This window comes from Crocuta crocuta, unplaced genomic scaffold (genome assembly GCF_008692635.1).
Source record: "Crocuta crocuta isolate KB4526 unplaced genomic scaffold, BGI_CrCroc_1.0 scaffold310, whole genome shotgun sequence".
Classification (NCBI taxonomy): Eukaryota; Metazoa; Chordata; class Mammalia; order Carnivora; family Hyaenidae; genus Crocuta; species Crocuta crocuta.
This window is the reverse complement of record NW_027532609.1, coordinates 1,259,984-1,274,532: the sequence shown is the minus strand read 5'-3', so window position 1 is coordinate 1,274,532 and position 14,549 is coordinate 1,259,984. Positions and strand designations below refer to the sequence as shown.

The 14,549-nt window shown below is 40.0% G+C and overlaps 1 protein-coding gene across 4 annotated transcripts in view; it reads left to right on the top strand.

Moving 5' to 3' along the window:
* Nucleotides 1-14,549, top strand: part of PEAK1 (pseudopodium enriched atypical kinase 1) — a 255,618-nt gene that overhangs the window by 225,131 nt on the left and 15,938 nt on the right. For all 4 annotated transcript variants that reach the window (XM_077780461.1, XM_077780463.1, XM_077780464.1 and 1 more), the window contains one exon: nucleotides 2,265-3,010. In XM_077780461.1, the coding sequence (XP_077636587.1) occupies nucleotides 2,265-3,010 (746 nt within the window). The remainder of the gene's footprint in view (nucleotides 1-2,264; nucleotides 3,011-14,549) is intronic.

Here is a 14,549-nt window from a genome sequence, read left to right as displayed (position 1 = left end):
GAAAGAGAGGCAGCGTGAGAAGGGGAGGGTCAGAGAGAGGGAGACACAGAATCTGAAGACAGGCTCCAGGCTCTGAGCTGTCAGCACAAACCATGGGATCATGACTGAGCCACCCAGGCACCCCTTAACCCCACTTTGTTAAGAGTTTTAATCATGAATGGATGTTGAGTTTTGGTATTTGCTTTTTCTGCATCTATTGACTTGATCATATGATTTTTATCCTTCATTTTATTGATGTGGTATATCACATTGAGTGATTTGTGAATATTGAACCACCTTACATCCGCGGGATAAATATCACTTGATCGTGGTGAATGATTTTTTAATGTATAGTTGAATTCAGTTTGCTAATATTTTGTTGATGATTTTTGCATCTATGTTCATTAGGAATATTGGCTCATAGTTTTCTTTCTTCTTTCTTTTTTTTTCTTCTTTTTTTCTGGGGTGTCTTTGTCTGTTGTTGGTATCAGGGTGATGCTGGCCTTATAGAATCTATTTGGAAGCTTTCCTTCCTTTTCTATTTTTTAGAATAGTTTGAGAAGAATAATAAGGTATTAAGGTAAAGAAGGTATTAACTCTCCTTTAAATGTTTGATAAAATTCACCTGTGAACCCATCTGGTCCTGAACTTCTGCTTTTGGTAGTTGTTCTTATTACTGATTCAGTTGCATTACTTGTAGTCAACCTGTTCAGATTTTCTAGTTCATCCTGATTCAGTTTTGGAAGATTATATGTTTCTAGGAATTTGTTTCTTGTAGGTTGTTTAATTTGTTGGGATATAACTTTTTGTAGTATTCTCTTAAATTCCTTTGTATTTCTGTCCTATCAGTGTTACTTCTCTTTTGTTTCTGATTTTATTTATTCGGTTCCTTTCTGTTTTTTACTTAATGAGTCTGGCTAAGGGTATGTCACTTTTGTTTATCTTCAAAAAACCAGCCCTTGGTTTCATTGATTTCTTTCATCTCTATGCCATTTATTTCTGCTCTGATCTTTAGCTTTAATATTTCCTCCCTTCTCTTCACCTTGGGTTTTGTTTGTTCTTTTTCTAGTTCCTTTAGGTGTAAGGTTAGATTTTTTTATTCAAGCTTTTTCTTGTTTCTTGAGGCAGGTAGGCCTGTACTGCTATACATTTCCCTCTTAGAACTACTTGTACTGTATCCCAAAGATGTTGGACCATTTTTGTTTTCATTTTCACACATGTGTATTTTAATTGTCTTCCAAGTGCAGGTGCTAGAAAGCAGAGATGATTGGTTCTATAACTAGGGCTTGTAAGAGATGTTGAAAAGTAGTATCGCTCAAATCACAGTTTATATACCTTCAAAAATAAAACAGAATCTCATAAGAGTTTCTGAAGGTTATTTGGAACAGCAGTTGACTACTAATATATATTGTTCCTTTTATCCCAGTCACCAGAATTATACACAGACCAGTTTAAGAATAGTGCTAGAATCCATCTCTGTAGTGAAATAAAATAACATGTTTATGAAATTGTATTCATATGTACTGGATTGAAAATGACAAGTGCTATATACAATACATTGTAACTTTGGAACCAAGTTAAAAGAACAGAACAGTATCTTTTGAGCATCAGTCTAGTGGTCCCATGACTAGTTTCCATTGTTTTTTAAAAATGTTTCCAAGTATTGGGGCACCTGGGTGGCTCAGTCGGTTAAGCATCCGACTTCATCTTAGGTCATGATCTCACGGTTCGTGGGTTCAAGCCCCGGGTCAGGCTCTGTGCTGGCAGCTAGCTCAGAGCCTGGAGCCTGCTTCGGATTCTGTGTCTCCCTCTCTCCCTGACCCTCCTCTGCTCACACTGTCTCTCTCTGTCTCTCAGAAATAAATAAAACATTAAAAAAATTTTTTTTAATGTTTCCAAGTATTTTCTTAATCCACAAATGCTTTAATCTCTACCTTGTCACAGTGTAATTATTTGAGTGTCTGTCACTCCTTCATATTCTAGTGTGGTAAATGCAGCAATCATGGGGGCAGGAGTGGAGACCTGAAGTCTTTTTTTTTTTAATAGCCAATTACCCTGTTCCTTTGGCACAGACATGCTGAGACATTGTTCACATTTTATTGCTCCCACGAAGGCTTGGACTTTTACCTGTTTGTTCTTTAGTTGCTTTTCTTCAACCATTTTGAAGTAAGGCATTGACTTCTTATAGTCACATGGCCATCTCACTTATTTCTCCTTAAGTTTCAATTATGTAACAAGAATAAAAACTTAACTATTATTTCTTTCTTTCTTTTAAAACAATACAGGGCAATCAAGAGCAGCCATGATACCACCCAAGCATCCACGGCAGCCTAAGGGAACTTTGGATGATGCTGTTGTCTTTAGTGGGAAAACAGACCAAGAAACTACTAATGCTTCCCAACCCACACCACCCCCACTGCCAAAGAAAACAATCATAAGAGCCAATACAGAACCAATCCCCAAAGACCTCCAAAAGTCCATGGAAACGAGTCTTTGTGTTATGGCTAATCCCACCTATGATATTGACCCCAACTGGGATGCCAGTAGTGCTGGCTCTTCCATCAGTTATGAACTCAAGGGACTGGACATTGAGTCTTATGACTCCTTGGAAAGACCTTTGCTCAAGGAGAGACCTTTCCCCTCAGCAGCAAACAGTATCTCCAGCTTAACCACTCTCAGTATTAAGGATAGATTTTCCAACAGCATGGAGTCCCTGTCCAGCCGGCGTGGTCCCTCTTGCAGACAGGGCCGAGGCATGCAGAAGCCACAGAGACAAGCACTTTATAGAGGACTTGAGAATCGGGAAGAAGTGGTGGGTAAAATCCGAAGCCTTCATACAGATGCCTTGAAGAAACTGGCAATTAAATGTGAAGATCTCTTCATGGCTGGACAGAAAGATCAGCTCCGTTTTGGGGTGGACAGCTGGTCAGACTTCAGGCTAACTAGTGACAAGCCATGTTGTGAGGCCGGTGATGCAGTTTACTACACAGCTTCATATGCAAAAGATCCACTTAATAACTATGCAGTCAAGGTAAGGAAATATTATAAATTTGATTTTAATCTTATCCAACCCACTGTTATTGGGATGGGTCTGTTCTTTCCTCCATTCCTTTATTCAGCAGAAAGTTACTCATCATCTACCTTACACCATGGTCATGCTCTGTCTCTCTCTCTCTCTCTCTCTCTCTCTCAAAAAATAAATAATAAAACATTAAAAAAATTTTTAATCAAGTGGGTCTCTTTAGACAGCATATAGATGGATCTTCAGCCACTCTGTATCTTTGGATTGGAGAATTTATCTATTTACATTTAAAGTCATTATTGATAGGTCTTTGCTTATTACCATTTTGTTTATTGTTTCCAGACTGTCTTCTTAGGTCTTCTCTGTTTCTTCTTTATTTAGTGGTATGCTTAAATTCCTTTCTCTTTATGTTTTGTGTGTTTACTTTATGGTTACCATGAGCTTACATATAACAACTTATATCTATAACAGTCTACTTTAAGTTGGTTACAGCTTATGTTTCATTCCATTGCAAAGCTCAGAATTATTATTCTTCCCTCCATACATTTTGTGGTTTCTTTCATTTTATGTTTTTGATGTCACAGTTTACATCGTTTTATTTTGTGCATCCCTTAACTAATTGTAATCGTAATTTTTTTACTAGCTTTGTCGTTTTTAACATTTTTTTAATGTTTATTTTTGAGAGAGAGAGATCACATGAGCAGGCAATGGGCAGAAAGAGAGGGAGACACAGAATCCGAAGCAGACTCTAGGCTATGAAGTATCAGCACAGAGCCTGACGTGGGGCTTGAACCCAGAAACCCTGAGATCATGACATGAGCCAAAGTCAGACGCTTAACTGACTGCAAGCACCCCACTAGTATTGTCTTTCAATCTTTACACTAGCCTCATAAGTGGTTGATTCCTACCTTTACTATATATTTACTTTTCTAGTGAGATTTATTCTTTAATATGTGTTCATGTTACTAATTAGTGCACATTCTTTTCAACTTAAACAAGTTCCTTTGACATTTATTTTAAGGACAGTTTAGTAGTGGTGAACTCCTTCAGCTTTTGCTTGTCTGAAAAACTCTGTCTCTCCTTCACTTCCAAATGATAACTTTGCCAGGTAGAGTATTCTTGGTTGGAAGATTTTTTGTTTGTTTGTTTGGTTGGTTTTTTGGGTTTTGATGGGGTGGGTTTTTTTTTTAGCACTTTGAGTATATAGTACCACTCCCTTCTAGCTTGCAAAATTTCTGCTGAAAAATCTGTTGAGAGGGGGTTCCCTTGTATGTAACAAGTTGTTGTCTTCTTGCTGTTTTTAACATTTTGTCCTTTAACTGTTGATATTTTAATTATAATGTGTCTTGGTGTAGGTCTCTTTGGGTTCCTCTTATTTAGAACTCTGGGCTTCCTGGATGTCAATGTCTATTTATTTCCCCAGGTTAAGGAAGTTTTCAGTCATTGTTTCTTCAAATAAGATTTCTATCCCTTTCTCTTTTCTTTTTCTCAGAGCTCTATGGTGCACATGCAACTCCATGTGATGTTGTTCTCTATATCCCTTAAGCTATCTTCATTTTTTTTTCTTTTTTATTTCTTTGTGTTTGCTGCTCTGATTCAGTGAGTAACACTGCCTCCTCTTTGAGTTGACTGATCCTTTTTTTTGCTTCATCTAGTCTGCTTTTGAACCCCTCTCGTGTATTTTTCCATTTAGTTTTTATATTCTTCAGCTCTGTGGCTTCTGTGTGGTACTTTCTTATATTTTCCATCTCTCTGTCAAAATTCTCTCTGTGTTCATCTATTTTTCTCCCCAGTTCAGTGAGCATCATTATAACTATTACTTTGAACTCTTTGTCAGGTAAATTACTTATCTCTATTTCATTGAGGGCTTTTGTTGTTTTTGTTTGTTTGTTTGTTTTCTGGGGTTTACTTTGTTTTTTCATTTGGAACATATTCCTCTGTTTTTTCATTTAGCTTGAGTCTCTGTTTCCATACAACAGATGTAACAACCACCTCTCTGGCTGGGCCTTAAATGAGTGGCCTCATGTAGATGAATCTTGTCATTCAGTCCTGCCCCAGCTCTTTGTTATTTCTCAAACCTCTGTGCCTGCTCAAGCAGGCTATTATATTTTTAATAGCTTCCAACAGTTGAGAATATTCCAAGACCCATCAATGTCCCAAATGGGAGAGCCTCAGCACCTAGATTCAGGTTGACTGAAAGCCAGACCTTCAGGCATTTAAAAAAGAGGCAAATATAAAAAATAAAAAATAGGCAAATATATGTAGTCCTACAGGACTGCAAACATAAGTACATCTGGAACAGGTGCCCCCTGGGAGGCAGTTACAGAACTCCAAGCTCTAGACAAGGGTATAAGCTTTTCTCTGTGTGATACTGGTAAGCTGGAGCATGGCATAGAGAAAGCACTAAGATGGTGTCCATAGCCTATGTTCCTGAGGCCAACTCCACAGGCCACTAAATATGTGCCAAACCTGAAGACTGCCGCTCAGGCCAGAGTTCCAGGACAAGCAGAAAGGCCTTCTTCACAGAAAGACTAGGGAGGGTACCTCAGACTACTGTCTGTGCAGTGTCCTGGGAGTGGAAACCTACCAAGAACTGTCTCTCTGCCACAGTCCTAGGGACCCAGGAATGCAAGCCCCCTGGCCACCAGAGTCAGGTGATCAAGGGGCATCTTCTGGGCAGCAGCCATATAAACTGGGACACCAGACAAAAGCCAAGGCACCAAATGTGTGTACAGCTCTGGGACTCTGGAGCATGGCAGAGGGTGAGTGGGAAGATAGCAACCTCTCTGAGGTCTCTGGAAAGGTGTATGGTCAGCCCCATGACTAGCTAATAGACCTCCTTCACGGAAAGACCAAGCTCCTGGGTCTGTTACCTCTTGCTCTGCCCTGGGGTTGGTGGCTGTTTAAGACCTTTTTCTCCATTGCTTACGACCCTGTGAGACCCATGAGCCCCACTGGCCACCAGAACCAAATGATACAGAGGTGTCCCCTGACCAGTCACAAAACTTAAGGTGCCAAACAGGAGTATAAGCTTTTTTCTAAGTGATACCAATTATTACAGCCCGTGGGACCAGGAACACAAACTCCCCTGGCCTCCAGAGCCAGGCAGGCAGGAGGCGTCCCCTAGACAGCAGCCATAAAAATCAGGCCACCAGACACACAGAAAAGCTCATTCTGTAGGATACTAGTGCCCTGGAGCCTGGCAAAGGGAGAGCATAATGATGGTACCTGCCAGTCCTTGTCCCTGGAAAGTTGCCAGCAGGCTCCTAGATGTATGTGTCAGATTAGATTAGAAGTCTGCCCCTCACACCTATGCTTTACCCTCACACCCGTGCTTTAATATAAGCAGTTGAGCCTCCTCCACTTTAAGGCCAGGCAGTTAGCTGCCTCTTGTGTGAGTAAGTCCCCATATGTAGGCCCTTTAAGAACAGTTTCTCAGATTGCCACAGTTTCGTGGGTTTCAGGACACAAGCCCTTTTGATTTCAAAGTTACATGTTTTGGAGGCTTGTCTCTTAGGTGTATGTCTTAAAAGTTAGGATGCCTGATACAGGATTTAAACCCTTCACTCCTCAGAAGCTCCAGTTTTTGAGTTCTCTCCCTGTTGTGGGATATTGCATCAGGAGTGGATTTTATGGCAAGACTATGTCCCGTTCTCTCCTACCCATGTCAGTATGGTTTTCTTCTTGTTCGCCCAATGTATAGTCCTCACCCAGCCATCCTTTGGATTTTTTTTTAAAGAGGAAATTGTTCCATATGTGGCTGTAGACTCAGTGTGTCTATGGGAGGAGGTGAGTTCAGAGTCTTCCCACCTTGCTATCTTAAACCAAAGCCCAGTAGAGAATGGACTTTGAAGTCCAAAAGATCTGAGTTCAGATTCTGGCTCTGCTACTTAGCTTTGTCACAAGTTGCTATTCTCAATTTCCTTAGCTTTGGGTCTGGTTGGCTAAAAGAGAATAAAGCATCCCTGATAAGTATTCATTCCTTTCGCTCTCCCTAAGTGTCTTCCCTAGGCTACCTTAAGAAGGTAACAATCATTGAGCCTCAATTTCCTCCTCTTTCAGATGTTTACAGTGATAATCTGTAGGAGAGGTTAGGATCAAGAGAGCTAATGCATGTGAAAGAGCTTTTTAAAACACAAAGTTCTAGGTAAACGCATAATGTTCTCCATTCCCATAATCCCTTTTTATTGATTCTATTTCCTGGTTCAAAACCAATTAACATATCTAAATGACTTTTACATGTTAATTTGGCTTGGAAAGACCAGATGGTGTCTTAGGAAATTAATGTATAAGGTAAACAATTGGCCTTACCTGTCTATCAAGACAGAATACATATTTGGAGCAGCCCTTCAACTGCTCTCTGCAGTTGCAGTGCCCTTTCCACTTAACTGTCTGGTGGTGCTAGCAGAGTGACCCTGGGCCCCAGCCCATACTTTGTAAATTAAACTGAGGGATAGACTGCAGAGAGGGGAGCTGGATCTTAGTTAATACATGACTCTTGAGTCTAAAACAGCATTTTGAGATTCTGTGTAGCACTCAAGAGCTGTTAAGTCAATTGGGGTTATGGTGCCTCATCTATCTTGGACTTTTATTGCTACAAGATCACCAATCCAGGATGAGTACCTATTTCAGAAAGGAGCATTGAACTATCTGTTCTTTCAAAACAATTGAGAAGTAGGGCTTGACTAACTTTATGTATTATTGCCATGCAATCTTGTGTCTTTCCCAAATCAATGGTCTAGTATTGATTTCTTTGCTTGTAATGATGCAGAAGCAATCTCCAAAGAACAGATGGCAAGTGCTTATATACTGGGAGTTGTTGGCAGGTTTGGGAAAGGATATTTTACACTAAATGGTGAATATAAATGTCTCTTTGAAGACCGTTGGGCATTTCTAGAAGTACCCAATTGATTGTACAACCTTAGAGGAATAAACTACCAGGACACTGTGAACCCTACCTTTGCAGAGGTAAGCCAAAGAGACCAGCAGTTGGCTCACAAAAACAAGTTTTTACTCTTTGTCTTCTTAAAATATCTCTTCCCATACTGATGGAATTTAGAGTAGGCTAACAGGTTGTGACTGTCTCTTGAAGAGACTGAAAGGTCTTTAAAACATGGCAAAAGGAAATAAGTGGTAGAATCCAGCAATTTGAAAGCCAAAGGATGGTATCCCCTTAAGTGCCAAGTCCACTGCAGTGATAAGAGTCCTAAGATTCTTACTTTGGTTGTTGTCTTAGTTTGTTCAGGCTGCTGTAACAAAATACTACAGACTGGGTGGCTTAAACAACAGAGATTAATTTTGTCACAGTTCTAAAAATTGGAAAGTCCAAGATAAAGGTTCTGGCTGATTTAGTTTCTAGTGAGAGCTCTCTTTCTGACTTGGAGATGGCTGCCTTCTACCTATGTCCATACATCACCAAGAGGGGCTGGAAGTCTTTGATGTCTCTTCTTATAGAGATACTAATCCATATCAGGCCCCTCCTTGATATCCGTAATTACCTCTTTGTAGGCCCTATCCCCAAATATGGTCCAAATGGGGGGTTAAATTGTGAGTTCAGAGACTCAATTTCCAACACAACACAAAGCAATTCTCAGACACCAAAAGGGTGTCCTACAATTCACCTCAATTCAACTTATCTACCTGGAGACAGCACCATGTCTCTCAGATTAAGAGTTCAGTCTACCAGACTGCCCCTTCCACAAACATCAGACACCAGTCACAAGCCCAGGTTGTTACCTGTGCTTCTGACCAACTGGCTGTAAATCAGAGGTTCCCACAACCCCCTCCTTGAGTTTGAATAATTTGCTAGATCGTCTCACAGAATGCAAAGGAGCATCTGACTAGACCACCAGCTTATTATAAAAGGATATTACTCAAGAGCAGCCAGATAGAAGAGGTGCATAGAGCAAAGTGTAGGGAAAGGGCACAGAGCTTCCACGTTCTCTCCATGTGCACTGCACTCCCCAAATCTACATACGTTTACCAACCTCTTCAAACTCTGTCCGTTTGGGTTTTATGAAGGGCTTATTACATTGCCGTGATTGATTAAATCACTGATGATTGGCTATTGATTCAACTTCCAGGCATTCCCTCCAAGGAAGTTGGGGTGGGACTGAAAGTTGCAACCCTTCAATCATGAGGTTGGTTCCCCTGGCAACCAGCCCCTTCTTTCAATGGGGTCCATGAGTCACCTTATGAACATAATAAAAGACACCTTTATCACTCTTAATACTTACAAAATTCCAAGGATTGGGAAGGTGTGAGTTAAGAACCATGAATGAAGACCATATATATTTGAGAAATATATTCTGGTTATCTGAATGACCTTTTCTTTTATATCACAATATCACAGGAGTTAGCACTTCAACATATTAATTTTGGGGACTCAGAATTCAGTCTCTAGCATTCTGTCCCTGCCACCCCCTCCCCCCCCCCGCAAAATTCATGTTCTTATCCCATGCAAAATATATTCAGTTCATCCCAACAAACCCCAAGGTCTTAACTCATTCAAACATCAGCTCTAAAGTCCAAAGTCTCATCTAAGTATCATCTAAATGAGATATGGGTCTAACTCAGAGTCTGATTCACCCTGAGGCAGATTTCTTCTCTAGCTGTGACCCTATGAAACTAGACAAGTTACGTGCTTCCAAAATGCAATGGTGGCCAGTAATTCCACTACTGGGTATTTGCCCAAAGAAAATGAAAACACTAATTTGAAAAGATCTGTGTACCCCTATATTTATTGTAGCATTATTTACAACAGCCAAGATACAGAAGCAACCCAAGTGTCTTGTCAATAGGAGAATGGATGAGGAAGATGTAGATATACCAGTGGAATATTACTCAACCATAGAAAAGAATGAGATCTTGCCATTTGTAAAACATGGATGGGGCTAGAGAGTATAATGCTAAGTGAAATAAGTCAGACAGAGAAAGACAAATATATGATTTCACTCGTATGTGGAATTTAAAATAAAAACAAATGAACAGATGATAAAAGAGAGAAACCAGAAAACTCTTACAGAGAACAAATTGGTGGTTGCTAGAGGGGAGCTGGCTGGGGTGGGGGATGGGAAAAATAGGTGAAGGGGATTAAGAGTATACTTATAGTGGTGAGCAGTGAATAATACATAGAATTGTGAATCATTATACTATACACCTGAAACTAATATAACACAATGTTAACTATACTTCAACTTTAAAAAATATGATGGTGGACAGGTGTAGGATAGACAATCCCATTCTAAAAGGGAGAAATAGGAGGAAAGGAAGGGGTGATAGGTCCCAACCAAGTCCAAAACCTAGCAAGGCAAATTCTATTAGATAGGAAGGCTTACAAATAATCCTCTTTGATTCAGCACTGTACCCTCCAGGCCCATTGGGGTGGCAGCATTATTCCCAAGATTCTGCTAAGCACCATGCTCCTCTGGCTCTTTGTAAGGGCCCTACCCACACTGCCTTCTGTGAGGCCCCATCCACATGGTTCTCTGCCGAGGCAGCCCTACCCTTTGAAACCCAGGAGGAAGCAGCCTTGTCTCTTAGCTTTGTGATGGGACTAACAGCCCTGACAATCTCTTGAAACACCTTCAGAGTTGTTCTTCCCTTTCCTTAAAGAATAGTGCACCTTCACAGCCGAATGCTCCATGGACGAGTCGTGTAGACTCCAAGGAGTCTGACAACTTTCCTTCACTCCATCCTGCTTTCTCTGTCCCTTTAGTTCAAACTAGCAGTGGTTTTGCTGGTAGAATCCTCTCTCTAGTTCTGGCTTCTCCTGAGATGACTGATTAAATCCATGAGTCATACCCCTGATCTCTGTAGACAAATGGTTATTCAGCCATGCCCCTTAGTATCCTTATAGAACCAGCTTTCTTGTTTGTTGCAGTATAGATAGGCTGAGAATTCTCCAAATCTTCAAGTCTTGGTTCATTTTTGCTTAACAATTCCTTTTTCAACTTCTCCCTCCCTTTTTGCATTTTTACTGTGAGCTGCTTCTTCACCACTTTGCTTAGAAATCTCTCAGCTAATTTCAACAATTTCGTTGTTCACAAGTTCTGCTATCCACAAAATTCCAGAACACTTTAGCCAAGTTCTCTGTCATTTTATGATTTGTCCAGTTTCTAAAAACATGTTTCTCATTTCTATCTGATTCCTCACCAGAATCACCCTTAATGTTCAGATTTCTAACAATAGTCTCTTCATGATTATCTAGGCTTTTTCTGTCATAAATCTCAAAACTCTGTCGCTTCTACCCAATTCCATAGCTGCTTCTGCAGTTTTGGGTGTTTGTTACAGTGGTACTCCACTCCTCAGTACTAAAATCTTTGTCTGCCCAGGCTGCCATAACAAAACTGACTGGATGGCTAAACAGAAATTTCTTTTCTCCCAGTTCTGCAGACTGGAAGTCTCTCTTACTGGCTTGTAGACAGCTACCTTCTCACTGTGTCCTCATGTGGGAGGATTAGAGTAGGGGAAAGAGTATGTCATAGTAGGAGTTAGGGCTGCAAGATGGAAATGGAGGGAGGACACAATCCATTCCATAGCTTTATTCTGTTTTCCTTCAGTGTGAATAGCTTTATTAGTTGTATTGGTCTTAAACTGAATTGCCATTATCACAACACATAATAAAGAAAAGTCAATTTGGAGTTAGCTGACATGGGTCCAAATTCAAAATCAATCTCTGTGTATCCCTAAGTAAGTCACGTCACCTCTTTTGGTTTTCACATGAATGGATACTACCTGCTCTACCTACCTCATAAGATTGTTCTTTTTTCAATGTTTATTTTTATTTTTGAGAGAGACAGGGTGCAAGCCAGGAAGGGGCAGAAAGAGAGGGAGACACAGAATCCTAAGCAGACCCCAGGCTCCAAGTGTCAGCATAGAGCCTAATGTGGGGCTCAAACTCATGAACCACAAAATCATGACCTGAGCCAAAGTTGGATGCTTAACCGACTGAGCCACCCAGGCGCCCCCCCCCAATAAGATTGTTCTAATGCATATGTTTTTATATAGTGAAACCCCTTTCCAACTATATAGCACATATTAAATAATGCATTATTATTAATTATAAAATGCTCAACATTTTTTAGACCACTCTTTAGTCTTCTTTAAAATTAAGCACTGGTTTGAGTATATTTAGGTAAGTTCTGCCCTTACATGTTTTATTTCCCATTACTTAAAAGATATAAACATTTTTCCTTAAAATTAGGAGAGAAAACTACTAAATGCCAGCATCCTCAGGATTTTTAGCACAGCCAAAAATTGGAAACAAACTGGGTGTCTGATATTAAGGAAACAATTTAATAAATTATGGTACTGTCCAGTAGAGTGTTTGCCATTAAATGGTAATTATGAAGATTCTATAAAATCATGAAAAACATTTTTTGTAAAATGTCACATGAAAATAGAATACCAAATAGTATGATCATAACTTTTTAAAAACTGACCTACAAAATGGTAATATGCAAATAATTTCTGATAAAATGGTGATAATTATAGGTGATTTTGATTTTGTTTTGTTTTTTTAAATGGTGTCATGATGCCTTTTCGATAAAAAAAAAACACACACACACAAGGAATTGGAGATTTTAGATCATTTGACACTGAGCTTCTTGAAGGCAGTATCCCTAGTTATTCATCCCTATACTTTCATCCTCTAGCACAAATCATGAGTAGTTCTCTCTCATGCTACCTGGACTTGCACACACTAGTCCTCTGTCTGGACTGTGCTTCTGGGAACAGCACTGTCTTCTACACGTGACCTATTTCTGTATCACCTGGGGGTCTTCACTAGAAATATACTTTCTCAGGGCCACCCAGGTGGCTCAGTTGGTTAAGTGACCAACTCTTGATTTTAGCTCAGGTCATGACCTTGCACTTCATGAGTCCAAGCCCCACATCAGGCTCTGCATTGACAGTGCATGTAGCCTTCTTAAGATTCTCTCCCTCTCCCTCTGACCCTCTGCTACTTATGTGTGCATGGGTACATGCTCTCGCTCTTCTCTCTCTCAAAAAAAAAAAAAAAGAAAGAAAGAAAGAAAAGAAAAGAAAAAGAATTTGGGCTTTTGATAAGACAGACCTGAGTTTAAGTTTGTACTTTAGCAACTTACTAGCTGTATTACCTTGGCCCACTTACTTGCCTTTTTCTGAGCCCAGTATCTATCTGTAAAATGGAGAAAATAATTCATTCTTCCTAAAGCCGTTGTGAAAAATTACAGGAGTCAATATGTACAGTGGTATATATAGTGCTCAGAGCATCACTTGGCACAAAGAAAGCATCCAATAAATGGTACCTATTTATTCCTCCACTCTCTTCTCATGTACCTGGAAAGCTCCTATATTTTCATAAAGAATCCAGCTCTGTGAATTTGCTTCTCTGATGTTCTGAGAACATGTTGACAGCACCTCTCTGTGTAACCACTCTATACCTAGTGGATTTCTCTATCACTGCACTGTCATGCTACAATTGTATGATTATACAGCACTATTATACAATTAAAGTCACCTGCCTCCCCTCCCCACTATTACACTTGAGCTTCCCCGTGGCAAGGACCATAGTTTTCAATCCATTTATCCTTACTATCATGTTAATCTAATATATTTAGCATTAGATAGCATTATATACTATCTGAAATAGTATAGTGTACATAATAGGCATTCAATAAATATTTCTTGACCTTTTAGCAAACAATTTACTGTATAAAAAAATGGTGATATCTGTGTGGATTTACAGAAATACATGTGAACAAAACAAAGCCTCACCCTCAAGAAGCTTATATTCCAGTGGGAAAGACAAAGGCATAAACAACTCTTAAACAAGACAGATTATAATGAAGGTTCAGAGTGGTATGCAGAAATGTAAAGATGAATGACAATTAATGGATGAAATAAGTCATTGTTAACACTATCACACGCAGGGCCAATAAAATAAGGGCCTTTTTGGTCCACAGTGCAGGGAGAGAATATTGAAAAAATTTGGCTGTGGAAAGACTTGGGACCGCATTTAAAGCTTTGAATGATGAGTTCAAAAAGTTAGTCTTTATTTGGGGGGGGGGCCTTATGTTTATTTTGAGTGACAGAGTGTGAATGGGGGAGGGGCAGAGAGAGAGAGAGAGAGAGAGAGAGAGAGAGAGAAAATCCGAAGCAGGCTCCAGGCTTTGAGCTGTCAGCACAGAGCCCGACACAAGGCTCAAACTCACAAAAAGTGAGATCATGACGTGAGCCAAAGTTGGAGGCTTAACTGACTGAGCCCCGACTTAAGCCCCAACTTTATTTTGTGTTTTATGGGAAGCCGCTAAGGATTTTTAAACAGGGGAATAACATAAGATCAGTGATTTGGGGAGAAAAAAAAACTATAGTGAAATGACTTTGGAAGAAAACTATGATGGAAGAGTCCAGTAGGCAAGCCAGTCATGTTGCTGTTGCAGTAGTCAAGGTAAATAATGCCGAGCCCCCTGGACAGTGAGGACGAAGGGGCAGGTGGTAGAAGGGCTGAAACAGTTGGTAGGACCCTGTCTGGTGGAAGGCTGGCTATAGGATGAGTGACCGCCCC